We start from the raw sequence: 19,424 nt of genomic DNA, 5'->3' as shown, positions 1-19,424 counted from the left end.
CTGTAAACAACCAGGGAAACTACTGCACGAATTTATGCTCAAATGTACAAATTAACCCAAAATGTTATGTGAAAAATATGAAGGGATTTTTCTAAGTTTTGTAATCTTGCAGTTAGTTCAGTGACTCCAATGAGCAAATGATAGAGGCCTCTTCAAACGTGATTCTATGCAGGGGATCTTACTGAGGCAATAAGAGCAAATTGAGGACATTCAAAAGCTTTAAATGGAGTTCTTCAGATGGAAAACTGTCTTGGTACCAGAAAAACCCTCCATGAATTAGCACACAGCTCATTGTTTAGGTGTTTACAGATAAAATGAAGGTGCGCTGGCCAACAGAGCAAAGATCTGTTAACTCCAAAGTTGGAATGATAGAACAGCAGCAGTATTCAAAGCAAAAATTTTAAACATCTGGTGAGTACCAGTTTCTTCAATAACTCTATCAAAACAAGGAGAAAAATCTTCCTAGAAAACCTGGATGAATTTCATTCCAGTCCATCAGGATCCAAACTGTGGCAAAGACCAAGCAGTTAAACGTGAGAGAGTAAAGTGCTTCTGAACAAGAGTCTTCCTATTGATCCATTTTGACATGCAAGTTGTAGGAATTGTCTGTAAATCTTGGCAATTTAAAGCATAAATAGTGTGAACATCATGCCGATCACTGCTCTAGCTGAGAAACAAAACCTAATCGTAAATTGCCAACTGCTTGACAAGAGTCATAGAATCATATGTCTGTGTGTGTGAGATTGTGTTTTTTGTATAAGCATAGACACTCTGTAAAACGTACAATAAAGCTACTAGTGGAATAACTCCATATGACCCAGGCCTAAGGGAAGAGGTCTGTTATGGAGCTCTGTGTCATGATGTTGGATCATCTCTGAATTCAGTGAGAAGAAACAGAATCCACACATTATTAATACAAAGATAATTTGATAAAGAAAATTGTAGTATAAGCTACTGTCATCTCACCAACATCATATAAGGAGGGGTGATACATTTTGTGATAAACTATTAATTTAATTTTGGAAATGCCGTGCAAGGAAGGTTTTAGTTATTTTCCTGAATAGAAAATAGACCTTATTATTTTGTAAATGGATATGTTATGACAAAAGTTCATTATATTATTTGGTTTGAAATATACATTTCAGAGCAAGAAACGCATAATTTTAGAAGTTTGGATAAAGTATCTCGACGAGCCATGCTTGCTGTTGTTGATTACTTAAGAAGACAAAAGAGGTGAATTACAGCTTTCCAAAATGTTGCTTTAATTTAATTATGACTGCACTAAGATCTGTTGATGCTGTAGATTAAGGAAGAGGAATGTGGTAGAGAACATGTCAGTTAAAAGAATGAAGATGCTGTAGCGACCTTGCATTTGCTGCAGAAGTGCTATGGCTAGCCTTAAAGAGTTCTAACAATGCTGAAGGAGTCTTTTAAAAACTTTTTGTCTGATAAACTTTTTGTGGTATGGGTTTTGGGGAGGCTAAGATAAAATTAGTCTTTGGAAGACTTTATAGTTAGATTGCATTTATTTTGTTTAATGTTAAAAAGTCTGTTAGAGCAATATTAAACTCTTTATTTAATCAGATCTGTTTCAGGTACAGTTTTTGATGACAGCTTCTGGCTGGATCTGAATTACCTAGAGGTTGCGATGGCAGCACAGTCTTGTGCTGCTCACTTCACGGCCTTGCTCTACGCAGAAATCTACGCAGACAAGATAAATAGAGACAAGCAGCAAAAAAGGTACAAGCTTGAGGAATGCCGTTTCTTGCCATTTCTGGTAAAAGGGATGATGTTTTGTGTGTCCCAATAGTGTTTTGTTACGTGCAAAGTCAAGGAGACTTCAAAAAAATTCCTTAGGTGTGTGTATTGACCTGGAAAGTATTTCTGCCAGTCCATGAATGTGATCCCAACCTTGCTGTTTTGCTAGGTGTGACACACTCGAAATAGTGTCATTTTGATATCTAACTAGAAAGTTTTCTTAGTAGTGTGTGTTCTGGAGAAGCTTCACTAAAGCTAATGCTTCTGAATACTAAAATATATTGAATCTCACTTTCTGAGTTTAACAATTTTCAGATTCTGTTTCTCAAAATTAATAGCGTGCTAGTGGTTAAATTACAGCCAGAAGTTAATCAAGGGGAGAAAGAAATTACAGAATAATGACAAGAATTGTGTGGGTAGAGCTCAATGATCCTTGTAGAAGTCTTCTGTAATGGACAATTATCTTAGTCTTCTGGTCTAGCAAGATCAAGATATGGAACTAGTTTTCTAGCTTCCTTTTGGCAACAAATCACTCTTAAAGCAGTGAATGTGCAACAAAAGTATGGTTGTAAGCACATATATTATGTAGTTGCTTTTATTCTTTCCTAGAAGAGAGCATTTGTGCTTCAGGCATTCACAAAAGCAATTTGATTTAATAACAGATTAGACAGTACAAAGCTTTTTTGTTTTTTCCTCTGAAAAATCAACTTGATGTTGAAATCCCTTTATGTTGATATTATCAGTTCAGCTGATCACTTTGTCATTCTGGTGACATTTTGAATAACCTGGGGATATGATAAGCCTGATCCTGCATTTGGAGCTTTGCCTCTTACTTCTTAAGTGTTGTTTCAGAATTTCTTTAGTTCTTTGTGTGAAATTTCATTTAGCTATACTGGTTGAAACTTTTCACTTAGGTCATCTTTCAAAGCAGCTAAGAGTTTGACATTTGAAGAAGAAAGTCAAAGAACAACTATTACTATTTTGAATGAAAAAAGTAAAGAAGAAACTGGCATAAGTCTACAGGTACATGTGTGTGTTTAAATCTGAAAGCAAACCTTCTCGTATAATTACAATTAACGGTAGGTTTCATCTGAGCTGAAGGCAGATCTAGTTGAACTTCAAAAACTGTATTTGAAGGTTCTCCTCATGCTCTGCTTCAAAGTGAACTCAGTGGCTTTGCCAGACAAGTTAAATGAGTATTCATTCACCTGAAACACTAATTAACTGGCAAATTTTAAATTACAACAAAGCAGACTTTGTTCCCCAAATAACTGACCTCATGGTGGTGACAAGCAAGTATTTTTCAGTGTCTGTCGGAGAGATATGTTCATTAAAAATCAGCAAGTGGTGTAGCAAGTTATAATAATCAAAAGCAAAGTAGTATTATCTCCTACAAGCTTATTTGAAACATAAAATCTGATTCAGTAGCCTTGTCTAAGTTACTTCTTTCCATAGTTCTTTATTCCAGAACTGCACCTGCATATCTTTAAAATGCATTGCTTAGCTGGTATGTCCGATGCTCATTCAGTACTACTTCCTTTTGCTTTTCAACCAGTCCACATAAGGCCCAGCACTGGTTTTTATAACTTAGCGGTGAAGTTAGGTAGTCCTGAAGACTTTTGCGAGACTACAAAACTTTTATTCCTGTGATGATAGTAGGCTCAGATACTGCATAAAGGCAACAATGTCACATGGAAGGACTTGTGTTTATGAACTTAAATGATATGTATAAAACTCACTTGAACTGGTTCCAAAAGAGATAATTCTTTGTTTTATGGCACATGTTCTAGGACCTTCTCATGGACATATACAGAAGCATTGGAGAACCTGACAGTCTCTATGGCTGTGGTGGAGGAAGAATGTTACAGCCATTAGCACGGTATAATTTATTAATGTTCTTATGTTCTTTAAAGTCATTGCTTTCATTTATTAGTAAGGAACTTCAATTGAAAACTTGTTAACTTACAACAGGATAAGAACATATGAGCATGAAGCAGTATGGGAGAAAGCCCTTGTAACATATGATCTTGAGGCAAGCCTCTCTCCGTCTACGCGCCAGGCAGGAATAATAGAGGTAAGGTTTTTTTATAAGAAGAAGCGAATGTAGGAATTTATATCTGTTGTACTGAGAGTCATTTGTAGTAAATACAAAATTGTTTTAGGACTATAAGAAATCTCTTTGGGCATCAAGTCCAGCCCACACTCATAAGCATCCAGACTGTATAATATAAGACAACACATTTGTCCTGAAAACATCAAGGCCTCTTGTCACTCACCTGTAATCCCTATCTTGGGTAATGAATTTTCTGAAATATTTCAAAATAAATATATTTAATTTTGTACAGAATTTGGCTGGCTCCTAAAATGACAGATTGTAAAAGTAATGTGATTGGTTATCTTTGCCATCTCCTTCTTTAAACCTCTCAATTTTGGCAGCTATCTTACTGAAACGGTTGTATTTCTGATAAAATAAATAGGATTGATGTTGTCTTATTTTGATCCCTTAAAATTGTGTTGTGTTTTTAGTCTAAAAATGTTTGCACTAGTTCTGTAATAACATAGCACAGGTATTTTGTTTTGTTTGCTCTCATTTCATTTTCCTATGATATTTTTCCTACCCCAAATTCTTTAGTATCATTGTTAAAATTTCATTGTGTTTCTCATTCATAATGGCTGCACACATAACATGAGATAAGTGGTCACAATTATAAAGTCATTATGGTCTTCAAACAGATAGGAGTTTGTCAAATCTCCTCCAGGAAGAACAGTTCAATAAGAAGTAAAACCATTTTCCGGGGTTGCAGGTATCAATAGCGTGATTAGCAGTCTTATGAAAAAGTCTTCATCTTATATAGTGCTGAGCTTATAAATACTTAGGGTTGTGCCTTGCTGCAGAGGCTTCTTTGTTTCCAAAGATAAAAGCCTTAAAAAAAAAAACAAAACAAAACAAACCAAACAAACAAAAAAACCCCAGTTTGGTTTATTAAAGGAAGAAAACAAACTTTCAGTAATTTTGTTTATTCCAGGCTTTGCAGAATTTTGGGCTTTGCCACACTCTTTCCATGTATTTAAAAGGACTGGAACATGAAAACACGGAGTGGTGTGCAGAACTACAAGAAATGCGCTACCAGGCAGCGTGGAGGAATATGCAGTGGGGCCACCTCTCTTCTGTCAAGTAAAGTGACATACTTTCTTGCTAGTTCTTTAACTGAAAGGCAGTGATTTCAGTTCCAGGCATAGAATATCATAGAATATCATTTCTACGAAGCAGGTCACCTGATTGATCTTAATCATTGAATTGAAAAGCAGTCTTTTGCACTTACACCTGTGTGTTTTGTGGGCACATGACTTTTCATTTTCCTGGGAAACTGTATGCAGTTGATTCTTCTTTTGATTGTTTGTAACTGCAAACTTAATTTTTTCCATTTTTGACTCAGATAATGGATATATCCTAGGTACATATGAGGAATATATATAGTTTTTAATGTTTAATTTATAACCAAATGGGGAAAATATTACTCAGTACACCACAAGAGGTTAGGATGACAGGGATAAGCAAACACCAGTCTTGCTGGTGCCTCCTAAGGAGTAATCTCCTCCTTTGTGTCATGTTGGGTGCCTGGCACTGTTTATTTCATACGGCTGGCCAGGATACAGTGTGAACTCTGCTCCTTCCTAGTACAGCTGCATCATCACACATCTTAGGAGGAAGACAGAAAAGATTCATTACATTTTGGCAAAAGCAGAAGTTACATGGTGAGGTCTTCAGTAACTCCTTCTGCATTAACAACCATGAACATATTCTTTGCGTTCCGAACATTTTGACATTTACTGTTTTTTCTTTGTTTTCAAAGAACAGCTTGAATTTATAAAATACTAATTTAACATAAAATTTAAAGCGTTGCATTATTATTTTTTATCATGCAAAACAGCAGCCCATCCAACTGCAGAAAATGTACTACTAAAAATATTTGTTAAAAAGATAATACTGACTTCCTTGTAGAGAAATATAATTTTCCTTTTATTTTATGTTACTTTTGCTTTATTTTTAAGAGATGAGACAGGAAGACCAGGGTACCATGAATCATTGTATGATGCTCTTCAGTCTTTACGAGATAAGGAATTCTCTACTTTTTATGACAGTCTGAAAGATGCCAGGTAACTGTGTGCAAATATTCTGCTGTTAGAGAGAGAGCTGGAGAGCGTGGGGGTGTTTGTAGTAGCAAGTTATGTATAAAAGACTGTTATGGGGTTCTATGTGCTTAAATATAGACTCTTGCATATAGTAAAATTAATTATTCTGGACTGCAACTTAATTTCTAAGTTTTTTAACTTGAACTTTTCTTTTGTGCAGATACAATTTGTGTGCTAATTTAATGTACATTTTCTGTGGTATACATCCCTTGCTGTACTGTCCTTTTCAGTGGATTTGAATGCTGACTGCTCTCCTTTTGCTGAGCTATCGCAAAGGCTTTGGAGTTTATATATGCTTACCATGGTTTTGTTTCTTAACAAACTTAATTTTTGGAACTTCAATGGCAATACAAAATAATTCTGAGTAGTTTTGCAGTTTAAATTCTTTTCACTGTATAGAAATTATGTTATGGATGTTTGGAATTACTTCTGGATATTAAAAAAAATAATTTACTATTTCTCTGTTAAATCCATAGAGTGAATGAAGTAGAAGAGCTCTGCAAAGGCAGTCTTGAGTCTGTTTATTCATTATATCCAACTCTTTGCAGACTACAGCTAATTGGAGAGTTGGAAAATATAGGTCAGCTGTTCTCCAGGTATTCGTTTAAGCTTGTTTCATATCCTTTCTCAGCTTTCAGGATTTTTGGTAACCAAGTCTAGCACAAAAATAAAATTACCTCAACAAATGTTATTCATTAACATCTCAAACTTAATCTTGAAGATTATATGGATTTTAGCTTTACTATGTGAAGACATATCTAGATTCTCTTTATATCCAGACTGGATTTATTCATGGTCTCATTTTAATTATTTGATATTATGCTAAAATTGTGTTCTAAATAACTGTTTTCTTTGCTTTGTTTTGCGATCCCTGACATCTCCGAGGTAGCAGTCATATGTCGTAGCCTTTGATTTACTAAAGTAACCGATGAATCCTCTCCTAGTTTCCTTTCAAAAAATGTTTTCAATTGCATCGTACCCATAGATCTGTTGAAGGTTGATTCAGTTTGAATCACTTTCTTCATGGACCACTATTACCATCAGTATTCTACCTGAATTCTTAACATTGGGTTTTAGTCACAGGAAGATATTTCTCTCTGAAGTGCTATTAACATTGAATTTTTTCTGCTGTATTTGTATTGGTTTGGTAGCTTAGAGTCATCCTACAGTCATTTAGCATGTCCAGGACCTTATGGACTGTTGTTAGTTGTAGTTAATGAATCACCTAAGAAAATAATATAAATAATGCCAGCCTACACAGCTGCAATGTCACAGTTTGGCATTTATCCTTATATTAATCCATAATCCTATATATCCCATAGTCCTATTATTCTAATATAATAAAATAGGAATTTTGGTCTCTAATCTTTTAAGTAGCCCTATATTTGAATGCAATTTCCTTTGCTGACCTTAACACAACAGTTTCTGGTGCGTAATCAGGAATGTTTGCAGCAGAGTTGTTCACCTTACTAATGCTGATCCCTTGATCTTCATCTGTGTTAAAACTGGAAGCCTGCTGGTTTATTCTGCATATTAATCATTGTAGGGTTTTATGGACTGTTTCTTGGTTTTCAACTGTAGATTGTGAACTTCCTCAGTAGTTTACTTTTGTTACTCATCTTGCATTTCACTAATATTTAGTGAGAATTAATAACAGGTCTTTTTTTTTTTTCTTTTGATAACAACTGCAGATCTGTTACTCCTCAACAGCTGAATGATATTTATTTGAAGTGGCAGAGACAGTCCCAGCTTCTCAAGGACAGTGACTTCTGCTTCCAGGAACCTGTAATGGCCTTGCGCACTGTAATTTTGGAGATCTTGCTTGAAAAGGAGAATGAAAACACTAAAAGAGAGTGTATTAAAGACATCCTGACCAAACATCTAGTGGAGCTCTCTAGACTTGCAAGAACTGCTAAAAATACACAGGTAACAAATTCGAGAGAAGATCAGTAAAAATCAGTGACAGATGTTTAGTTTTCTAAGTTTATAAAATAATTTCATTTTTTAACAGTACTAAAGATAAGCTGTATTCTATGTTTATTCGATTAATCTATTAGTTTGAGATTTAAACTATGTAGAACTTATTCATAAATTGCAATTATGGGCATGTTTTCTGATTTTTTTTCATAATTAAGCTACTCTATGAGGTAGCATAAAAATGAAATTTTCAGTTAAGAATGTTCTTATAGTTCTATTACTTTATTTTGGTGCACTTTTATGTACCCAGCCTTCACTCGCATCACACTGTTGTAGTTTTCCAGAGTAAAGCTGCCAAACGAACTCTCTTGCATCTGTATATTTACCGTTGTCTTAAAGGTTTTTATACCCTCAAGGCACCATTGCACTGTGGTAAATCTCCCTCTCTGAACGACTTAATGGGATTTGCAGCATCAGTGCTTTCTGCAGCTGTTAATGCCTTTTAAGGTCCAGAGTCAGCTTTGGCCTGTTCTGGGTAGTGCATCTGGAGGAGTAACAACCAGAATTTATGGAGCAACAGTATCCTCCAGGAACCACCGCAGATGATAGTTCTAGCTAAATGTGTAACCTCCAAAGATGTTTGACACTTCACATATTGCGAAACTATATTAAATTTGGATTTCAGGAAGATTCTAATTCCCTTTGTGAGTAATGATGAAATCAGTTGAACAGCTATCTTTGATTTCATAAATTTGTGGAGTTTACTCAGTGCCTCTAGAACTGTTTGGGAAAATTCTTCAGATTTTTTTATCGCTGTCGAGGGTTTAGATTGCGGGGTGACAATAAAACCCTGGCAGATGTATTGTTAACCCCCACTCCCCCCCCACTTCCCCCTTTTGCCCCTCCCTCTCCCCCCTTCCCACTAAGGACAGGTGATCGGGGGGAAAAAAGAACAGAGAGAAGAGAGTTGGAAAAATTAAAGATGTTTTACTAATGCTACTAATAAGAATAGAGAAAATAATACAAAATATACAAAACCAATCTTGAAAGTCTCAGCAACTGCAGAGCCGGCACCCGAAGTCCTGGATTAGACTCTGCAGCCAACTGGAGCTGGATTCAGTCTCTCACTAGGCCTCAGTTCACAGGGACGATTAGCAAGGTCCTCTCCTAATGTCGACCATAAGCAGAAGGGAAAAGGGAAAAGGGACGAGATCCTTGTGATCTCCCACTTTTATATGAAGTATTCACGTGAATGGAATGTTCTACACCATTGGTCAGTTTCTTAGTCACTTGTTTCTCGTCGCCCCTCTCGTGAGATGTCCATCCATGCTTATCAATAAGTTTGCATTCCATTGCTAGGTTTACCAAAACATGTGTCTGGTTCTCCAGAAAAATGCAGTTAATATGAAGGCTTTAGCTGACAGGCAAAATTCACTGAAAGAGAAACTTGTTTTTAACAAAACCAGGACAATCGCATACGTGCCCAGCCACTAACACTGGTGATGAGTGTCTAAGAGCCTCAACAGAAGTTAATTTGTTTCACTTTGATTTTTAGTTACGGAAGATTAAAAGTGGGCCACTACCTTTGGGGAGGATTAGAAGGTTCTGAAAGATTGAGCCAGTGTGTTCCTGAAAACACTGTTGTTTCAGCCTCTTCAGTGTTGTAGGTCATGTGAAACCTCTGGACTGTTCTCCTGGGCCTTACCAGGCTTTCAAACCATGGGATCATAACCCTTTGCTTTTGGCACACTAGTAATTGACAATACTGCGTGTCTGCATGTAGGAAAGTTTTTGAGGCAACACTCTTTGCAACTAATAGCTTTTCTTCCTCTTTGGTGCCACTGCCATCTATCAGGAGAAGGAAGAGAGGGATGTACAGAATCGTCACGCTGACCACTGATGGAAGTACCCAAACTTACATTGTCATTTACAAGCATTCTTATATTTTAATTGTTTACCTTGCCTATTTAAAAGTTTTATTGATTCGGTTATTGGTTGGATAAGTTTTGAAAATACACTTTAGTCTTGATCTTTGACATTGTTAAAAAAGATAGTTTGCTCTTTGTACTATCATAGTGATATTGGATTACTAAATATTGAGGATGTTACTTCACTGGTGATATAAGTGACAAGGTAGGCATGCAGCAGAATTAGTGTATGGTGGTGCTGTTTTTCTCACTATTTTTCTGCAATCTCTTAGTATGTAATAATAATCACTAAGTTAAATTATAAATCTATTCTTTCAGTAGGTACTGATTGTAGAATTTCTATATCTTATACCTTCAAGTAATTTGAAATGTTAAACATTGATACTTTATTTTGAGATTTGTGAGGTTTAATTCCATGATATTTTTGTTGCAAATCAGGATTTTCTGCAAGTATATAGAAAAATAACTTCGTCTCTTTGCTGCAAATAAATTCTTAGCATTGAGTAGGCAAAATATGCTGCACAGGTAGAGGTAATGAAGATGGACTTTAAAAACAAAACTTACTATGAGATACATGTATGTGACTTAAAGAATTGTTTATAATTTTTTTTCAATTTCAGATTCCAGAAAGAGCCATGTTTCAGATTAAACAATACAATCCAACAGCATATGGAGTTTCTGAGTGGCAACTAGAAGAAGCTCAGGTTTTCTGGGCTAAAAAGGAAGAGAGTCTTGCACTGAATATTCTTAAAAGAATGATAAAAACATTAGATGCAGATTTGTTTCAGGTATGTGTTTTATCATGTATAAACCTATGGGAATTAAATTATTTAAGATCCTGTTTCCACTTTCTGAAGTTTTCTCTTGAAAGAAAATTGAAAGCCTGAAATCTGTTTGGTACTCTCAAAATGTCTGAAAGCAAAAAAATCTGTATTAGCAAATCTTTCCAGGGGTTTTGAAAGCGAGTCTGTTGTTGCTGTTCCTCTTCTGATTTCCATGATTGTTCCGTGAATCAATTGTTGAGGGCATCCAAAAATTTAGTTCTTCTCTCACCTTCCTGTGTTATGTTCACCCTGTCCACATAAAGAGGTTTTGTGTTTTCACAGCCTATGACATCCTTCAGTATTTCACAGTCAGTGTTGCCATCTTGATCAGATGTCTTTAATACGTACCCTATACTAAAAGTATTTTGGAAACTTGTCCTGCTATACAGTTAAAGCTGAGCTTCCAATCTGGAGACAAGTCCTTTGGAAACCTGTTCCATTATCTTCTCAGAACACTTTTAACCAGGTTTCCATGTAGAGGTCTGAAAAATTTAATGGTCACACATAGTTATCGCAATTCCTGAATGTTTCCTACAGAGTATGCTATGGTACAGCAGACTACATGGGAATATGAGAAAATATGATTCTGAAAACATGCTGTGAATTTATTTGATTTTTATTACATGTTGCTGGTTTTTTCTGCTTTTCATTGTTCAAACTGTCAGGCATTTAAAAATATGTGCTCTCCTTTAGTCTAGCATAGAATATGAATGTCATTTAAGGTTATTGACTACTGTAGATATGGATGGTAAATGACTGTAGATACATTAAGTGTAATCGTCCTGAATGGTTGAATTATATTCAAGGTTTAAAAGATGTATAAATTGCCTACTTCATATGTAAAAAGTATTTTAATTTGATACTTTCCTCTTTTTCTTTTCTTTTTTTTTTCTTTTTTGTTTTCTTAAAACTCGCTTTCGTAAAGGTCGAGAATGATCCTCATCTGAAATTGATGTATACAGAGTGTCTGAGGCTATGTGGAACCTGGTTAGCAGAAACATGCTTGGAAAACCCTACAGTCATCATGCAGAAATACTTAGAAAAGGTGCATCCAGTCTTTGAAATATGCAGTCTTTGACATAATGCTGTGCTAAAATATGTCCTTAAAATGTCAAGTAAATTTTACTCTTTTTTTTTCCTTACAATTTTCTTTATTTTTCTGGATTGAAAATATGGTTTCTTATAAAAATATTATAGTTTCACCTAGTCTTGTATAACATTGTTATCTTCAGAATATTCAAAATATTTAGAATATGGCTTTACATAATTCACAGTGAAATTCTGTGTAATATTGGCTTAAAAGGACAGAGGTAATGACTGCTAGTCCTGTTTCCCTTTCCTGTTCCACCCCATCCACATCCTCTCCTTCTTGGGACAGATCATTCACTTAACATTTTTGCAGTATGGGAGTTGTGTTTGCAACAGTCTCTTTCCAGGTACTGGAAAGTCATGTACTTGCATTTCCAAGTACTGTCTTTATTTTTTTAACTCTTAGTAATAGGATCATTTATATTAGTATTTACCCATGTTTCTTTATTTCATGCTAATTTCTGAAACTCTACAAAGTTGCTCTTCTCTGTTACTCTCTCATGGTTTCGTCACACTGATGATTAAACTTTCACCTATAATTTCTTCTCTTTTTGTCACTTTTTGGTTTAGCTTTTATTTTTTCTCACTATCTTTTAAGGGTGTAAAACTATTGTAAACATTCATGCTTGGTTACTCTAAAAGACAGTTAGCTGTAGGAGACTCCTGTCTGGTTATTACCGCTCTTTCATACAGGATGATCTTTTTGACTGTTTGCACTGAAACACTCCTCAAAGATTACATTCACTTAGGAGAAAAATATTCAGCCTGGTAGGTTTTATTTTGTATGCATATATATCCCATCATAGGCAACGTTAAATAACCCGTTTGAGCAGATGGACCTGCTTGAGCAGGGGAATTGGATGAGATGACCTCCAGAGATCTCTTCCAACCTCAAACATTCTGTGTTTCCATTTTAACAGAGTTTAATCAGTTATTTTGCAGCACTATTAATCCAATTATCCATCTTACCATTATTGTAACTTCCCTTTTAGGCTGTGGAAATTGCCACAAGCCACAGTGGAGACAGCAGCGACGAGCTGAAGAAAGGAAAGATGAAGGCTTTCCTGTCTTTGGCTCGTTTCTCGGATAATCAGTACCAGCGAATTGAAAATTACATGAAATCCTCGGAGTTTGAAAATAAGCAAGCGTTACTGAAGAAGGCCAAGGAGGAGATCGGCCTCATAAGGGAGTGCAGAGTTCAGACAAATAGGTGGGACTTCCCATGAAGACGTGGTTGCTATGGAGCCATCAAAGGCTCCGTCTTTACTAGTTCTCTGTCCCTCTGGGCAAGTGGTACAGCATGGCTCACATCTCTTCAGCTGCATTTTCCCTTCTTTTCACAAAATAGTGGCCAAATTTCTAGTGCTTGTTTCAAATAGTTTCTGAACTGTGCCTGAACATGGTCTAGTAGAGTGCAAGGTAGTGTGGGCCAAAACTAAGCCAAAGAGTGTTACAACAGTTAAACAGCGTGCATGGTCACGGGCCAAATTCACATTTATTCCCTTTATCTGATTAGTTTATTTGACAGAGAAAATGTTGCAGGGTAAAAAATAAATATTTGAGATTTTTCTCCCTTACACATTTGGTGAAAGTGTAGAATTCATCTTAATACAGAACTCTTAAAGATTTCAGAAGAGCAGTTGAAAGTGAGCAGAAAAAAGTTGAACTTCAGCAGTTGGAAGTTGAAGTCTTTACACAATGATCTGTACTGGATATTCGCATTTAGACCAGTATTGAGATCAAATAATGAAAAAAAGAAAGAAGACATTGACTGAAAATTTACTTAGAGTGGTGGGTCCCACAGGGAGTGTAGAGTGGTAGCTCCCACAGTTTGGTTTCTCAGTTGTTTATTTTATGTACTTGTACATACAAAGAAAGTTTAACAAAAAGTTAGATTAGTAAGCAAGAGAAGTAGGGAGGGTTGTAAGTTCATTAAGAAACAATTAGTTAAAAATGTCTGTTCACATAGATATACAGTGAAGGTCCAGCGAGAACTTGAACTGGATGAGTGTGCCATCCAAGCCCTCACTGAGGATCGTAAACGTTTCTTGTGTAAAGCTGTGGAGAACTACATCAGCTGTTTACTGAGTGGAGAAGAACATAATATGTGGATCTTCCGACTCTGTTCGCTGTGGCTTGAAAATTCTGGAGTTGATAGAGTCAATGAAATGATGAAGGTAAATATCTGCTGTGGCTTTTCCTTATTATGTTTTGACATTAAAATATCCATCTTCTCTTTCTCTTCCTGTGTTTCTAGAAGATGAGTTACAGTGCTGTGCAGTATGTTTTCCTATGTATCTCCTTAACTTTTCCATCAAAACTTGCTTTTTTCAGTCGTCATTGCTCCTCTGTTAGTTTTCATCAGTGAGAGTTGTCATTCTCAATACATTTTAATTTAACTTAATTGAATTTAGCATTTTAATTTGACAGGTCTGTATGGTTAAGCATGTCTCATGATCTTTCACTGTTGTCACCTTGTTCTTTACGTACCCTGGGTAGTACCCATCTTCAACATCCTTTAGTACATTATTCTAGTTTATATTATATTTACTTCTAAGTGACAGGATGTGGTTTTAGTTTGTCTCTATAACATAGTAACCAAGCACCAGTAGAGTTCTCATTCTCAGGCTGGTTCTGTCATTTCTGGGATCATGCAGGAAATCTGTTGAGTCTTACCTGAATTATCTTTTTGTAATGGAGATCTGTTTAATTCTTTGTGTTATAATTAACTTTGAAAAACAGTAAGTGTTTCTTTACTTATACTTTTAACACACAATTGTTTCTTGTCTGAAACTAGATAGTATTTTTTTGTGGTTAGGATTGTCTCTCAACACAGAGTCTAGAAATGGATTCTAATCAATATATCTAAGCTCAGTTATATTAGAATAGAAAATAGTGGTTTTCTTGTGATGGACTTGTAGCATTCAGGAGACATGGAGCCAGATGATGTGATACTCGCTGGATTGTCATTTGATCACACAGCAATGATTACGCTCAGTTTAAAAAAAAAACATACAAAACGAAAATTCTAGCCCTTACCTGGTATTTTATGATTACAGTTTTATTTTGGCGTTTAGTACAGCTTTCTAACTGAATTTTCCCTACTACAGGAAAATGCAGAGAAGATCCCTTCATACAAGTTTTTGCCTCTGATGTACCAGCTGGCTGCTCGGATGGGAACCAAGATGATGGGTGGTTTCGGATTTCATGGAGTTCTGAATAAAGTAATGTATGCTTTTTGTATCTAAAGATAACATTTTTTTTGCTTAGTAGTACATGCTTCTAAACAATATCTATCTTTCATTGTGCAGTTATAGCTAAAAGAGTTATGTAGGTGATAAAGACGTATTAAAAATGAATTATGCAAAATAAGTGTAGTGATGGGAAAGGATTTAGGACTTTTTACCTTTCTACTTAGTTGATTTTCTTGTTGTATCAGAATAGTCTTATGCAGGTATAGGAATATACTTTGAGCATATTTTAGTTGTGGAAATACCATCTAAGTATTACTTTTTATTTCTTATTTGAAACCTTAGAAGTTCAAGAGAATTAATAATGTTAATTAAATATTTATTTTCTTCTGTACAGATTTTAATAATGGGTTCTTTTCATTTTCCTTGACAGCTAATGTCTAGAATTTCACTGGATCATCCGCATCATGCTTTGTTTATAATATTAGCTTTGGCAAATGCTAACAAAGATGAACTCCTCACAAAACCAGATGCAAAAAGAAGAAATAATTTAATTAAAAATGCCCCGAAAGAAATCTCCCAGCTTGATGTGGTGACTACAAAAATTTCTATTTTATTAATCGCATTCAGTCTTCATTAATTTCATTTTGTTATAAATATATATATATATATATATATAGGGGTATTTTAGTGTACAGGTCATCAGCTGATTTTTGTTAAGAAAGAGTTGGAGTAAAAAAGTACTTTTAATATAAAAAAACCCTTCCTTTTGTGCACACTTTGGTAATTATTACTGGAAGAAGTAATTATGAGGTTGAACAAAACATGATTGTTTCCTGCAACAAATAGTCCCAGCTATTGCAAAGAGTTTTGTGATAGATGTCCTTGACGTGTGGTTCTGTATAAGGCATTTTAGATGCAACAAAGACTTGAGTGGGTTCATTGTTAAAAGTACATACCCAATTATTTTTTCTGCTTTGAATGATACCATCTGTTTTGGAATCATCTCATATCTAGATTAATGCCTCCTCTTTCCCCCACCACTATAGGCCTGACACAGTTGTTTCTCATTACCCTCTTTCCTACCCCCCACCCTCCGCCCCGATGTGTTTTTCACCACATTTTTATTTTTTATTTGGCTTTTTTTTTGCCTTTTTCTGAGATTTGTAGTTCTTTTGTGGTCCCACTCGTAGGAATAGGATTATGCTGGACTCAGCTAAGTCTCAGAGTTAGGCACAGACGGGCCACATGGTCAGAGATTTGCCTTTTGCACACAGGCATTTTCTTCAGTTGGGAGGAAATGATGGAAGCAGGAAGGTGGTGGAAGAACATCCAGAACTGCCTGACCGTTTTTCTGGAGAATTTTTGCAGGTTTTTTGCACATTGCCTGGACAGATTTGCTCCCTCTCCATCCCCAGTAATATTTTACTGTATATCATTATCTCAGATTGGACAACACAGAACTTTTCTTCACATTATTTCTGTTCATATCACAAAGGGCTGTCCATTATTACCATTTTCTCTGTTTTCGTAGGATGTCTCTCTTTTGTACTTATCTGACTGCATGTTATGATGCATCATTCATCGTTTGCAAGATCTGATATTTGTATTCCATTGGCATTTTTTAGGACAGAATGGAGGCTGCTCGCAATATAATCAGTATCGTAAGAAAAAAGAGAGCTCATATGGTTCGAGACGTTGAAGCACTTTGTGATGCTTACATCACTTTAGCGAATCTGGATGCTACCCCGTGGAAAACTCAAAGAAGTAAGTCTTGGGAAAATTATTTCTCTATTTAATAGTGAAGATATATTTTGTTTTCTTGGATTAAAATGTAGATTTCTAGATATTTAGTCAAAGGAGATACTGTGCTAGCACTGTGCTCAGTTTTTGATAAATGTAGAACTTAGTCTAGATTAAAAGTCGTAGGAATTACTTGCATTGTAAGGTTCAGACTTTCTGAGTATGAAACAGCAGAAAACTCCAGTTGTCCTGCGGTCATCTTCATCAGCTCAACAGAAGCATGAAGTGAGGTTTGGGGTTGCAAAAGCAATTAAAGGTGCTTTTTGTGATCTTCGATGTATGTTTATAGCTCTGACTTTTAAAATATTAATTCCTTTTAATTACAGAAGGAATAAGGATTCCAGCTGACCAGCCAATTACTAAACTGAAGAACTTGAAGGATGTTGTTGTTCCTACCATGGAAATTAAGGTGACTGACGTTGAAACAAATATACTTTATAAGATCAAGTCTTAGAATCAACTTCAAGCTTTTATAATGGCAGTCAGGGCATTTATCTCTTGATCAGATACCCACATTCTTTACAGGTCAGCCTGCCAGGGCTACTTTCCTGTCAGGAGGGAGATGCAGTGTGAGATGCTTTCCTTAGTCTTTGGAAGACCTTGACCCCAAATCTTAAATTTGCTGGATAGTGGCTTATCATATAAAGGTGGTTTTGCCGCTGTTACCGCTGACCAGTCTTTCATTATCAGCTACCTGAATCACAGGGAGGATCTTGTTTTGTAAGTGCTAGCTCAGAGCTTCAGGGAGGTGCTTACATCCAGAAAGTTGTGAGAATTAATAGATACACCTCTTCGGCTGTTCCTGAATGGCCACCTCATATTTTTTTACCATTCAGTAATGGGGAATAATCCATTCCCATTAGCATAAGCGGTGGATTCGATGGGTGCATGGGCACTTGGATGCCACATGCTCTTCCTAGCAAACATACCCATTTCAGTAGCGTAGGGTTGCCTTTTGGGCCAGCCACCTAAAATGTACGTGTTACAAAGCCAGACTTCCCTATGTTGAAGTGCCTCAGGCTATGTCTGTAAAGCTAAATAAAACAAGCCAAGGGACATCACACTGTTTGACTTCAGAGGCCAAAAATTGCCACCCATGCTAAAGAGCAGTTGTTTGCAGGACTCCGTTGGCCCCAGGTGTTGCCACTTTGTACGACTTGACTGTCCTTTGCTTTGCCTTTCTTCTCCAGTGCAAACTATCTGAAATAGTTGGAGGTGTGTGGTGTGAACACCTGGGTGGTATTTCCTTACAGCTGCTTGAGCAGGGCTGCTTTGTGGCCTGAGCATCTGGAGGATGGCTGAGGATACAGATCCTGTAGCTTGCAACAGTTTTAAGATTGTAGATTGGGTCCTTTTGCAGCCTAATGTAAGCTTAGTGTCCCCCAACTATAGATGAACATTTTCTTGAGAGAATGCTGGTTGGGATGGGCTGGAATTGTGTCAGAGCTTGTTTGGTGAAGCCTGCAGCACCAGGTCCCCTCTCCCAGGGAGGGGAACACGGAGGAATCCAACTCACTCCTTTGTTCAGCATGTTTCTGTACCCTTTCTGAGTGCTATCCTTGTAGATGATAGAATGCTCACGTTAATATTTAGCCTATAGTCTGCTAATGAGGTTTGCAAACAACTTGTTACTACTTTTTCTTAGTCAAATTGAGGTAATATTTGTATTAGTTTTAAACTAATTCATATTTTCAGGTGGATCCTACAGGACGATATGAGAATTTGGTGACAATTATGTCTTTTAAGCCAGAATTTCGGTTAGCAGGAGGCATGAATCTGCCTAAAATAATCGATTGTGTAGGATCAGATGGTAAAGAAAGGAGGCAGCTGGTTAAGGTAGGTTCTGTCAGTTGTAATGACATCTCAGATTTGGCATGCTGGAGTTTTTTAAGTTCTCATGTTAGTTTCCTCATATATCACTTCTGTACCATGAGCATGCTTTTCACAGTTCAGTGCCAGTTTTCTCAGTTCAGGAATGCTTTAATAAAGGAAATTACAAAGTAATAATAAGTAATAAATAATAGTATGTAAATATAATAATAAGTCATCATATTAAATATTTTTTAATTATTTTTCAATGATGCATGTAGTACATGGTAGCTTACCTGACAAGTACCAGGCCTGCACCTTGCATGGTCATGTCTCAACTAGTGACCTGGAGTGTACAGCTCATAAAAGCCATAACCATTTTGTGTTAAATACCTCCTTTTTTCTTTCTTTCTTTCCCGTATAAAAAGTTACTATTCAGAGACAATTAAAAACATGCACATAGAAACACAGACATGTAAAAACCATGTATTTCTCTTTAAACTCCGTTGATTTCATTCTCTCTGTCTTTGAATGTAACATTCAGCAGCTGCTGGAAGAACTCTGTTTTGCTGTTAAGTATGGGGTAGGTTTGAAAGTTTTAAAGAGAAACGTGGGTCACTAGATCTGCATGCAGTAATCAGAACTGCAGCACCAACTGATGCTGCTTCAGCTGAGCGCTGCATTGCTAAATGTGGTGAATTTTTATAACGGGTACCGTAAGACATGTAGGTTGATTGAAACCTCAGTCAAATAGCATTTGTCAAAAAAAGGAAGAAAAGGGTGATGTTTTAAGTTAATGGTGGTTCTGCTTAATCAGCTGAGCACTATTAGAAAACCAAGCATAGAGAAAAAACAATTGTGAATTACATTTTGTTACAGGTGATTATTGTGGAAAAGTAACTTGTGTTTTC

The 19,424-nt window shown here is 36.2% G+C and overlaps 1 protein-coding gene across 1 annotated transcript in view; it reads left to right on the top strand.

The window, feature by feature from the left end:
* Positions 1-19,424, top strand: part of ATM (ATM serine/threonine kinase) — a 68,897-nt gene that overhangs the window by 41,434 nt on the left and 8,039 nt on the right. The window contains exons 38-55 of the mRNA XM_082068109.1: positions 1,146-1,233; positions 1,585-1,740; positions 2,673-2,781; positions 3,549-3,637; positions 3,730-3,832; positions 4,785-4,933; positions 5,812-5,916; positions 6,429-6,548; positions 7,644-7,878; positions 10,418-10,585; positions 11,547-11,666; positions 12,703-12,920; positions 13,680-13,887; positions 14,821-14,934; positions 15,335-15,493; positions 16,530-16,668; positions 17,031-17,113; positions 18,400-18,540. Coding sequence (XP_081924235.1) covers positions 1,146-1,233; positions 1,585-1,740; positions 2,673-2,781; positions 3,549-3,637; positions 3,730-3,832; positions 4,785-4,933; positions 5,812-5,916; positions 6,429-6,548; positions 7,644-7,878; positions 10,418-10,585; positions 11,547-11,666; positions 12,703-12,920; positions 13,680-13,887; positions 14,821-14,934; positions 15,335-15,493; positions 16,530-16,668; positions 17,031-17,113; positions 18,400-18,540 — 2,504 coding nt within the window. The remainder of the gene's footprint in view (positions 1-1,145; positions 1,234-1,584; positions 1,741-2,672; positions 2,782-3,548; positions 3,638-3,729; positions 3,833-4,784; positions 4,934-5,811; positions 5,917-6,428; positions 6,549-7,643; positions 7,879-10,417; positions 10,586-11,546; positions 11,667-12,702; positions 12,921-13,679; positions 13,888-14,820; positions 14,935-15,334; positions 15,494-16,529; positions 16,669-17,030; positions 17,114-18,399; positions 18,541-19,424) is intronic.

This window comes from Streptopelia decaocto, assembly GCF_964273445.1.
Source record: "Streptopelia decaocto genome assembly, chromosome: 1".
In the NCBI taxonomy this organism is placed as follows: Eukaryota; Metazoa; Chordata; class Aves; order Columbiformes; family Columbidae; genus Streptopelia; species Streptopelia decaocto.
The sequence above is the reverse complement of the archived record's forward strand: the minus strand, read 5'-3'. Positions and strand labels throughout refer to the sequence as shown.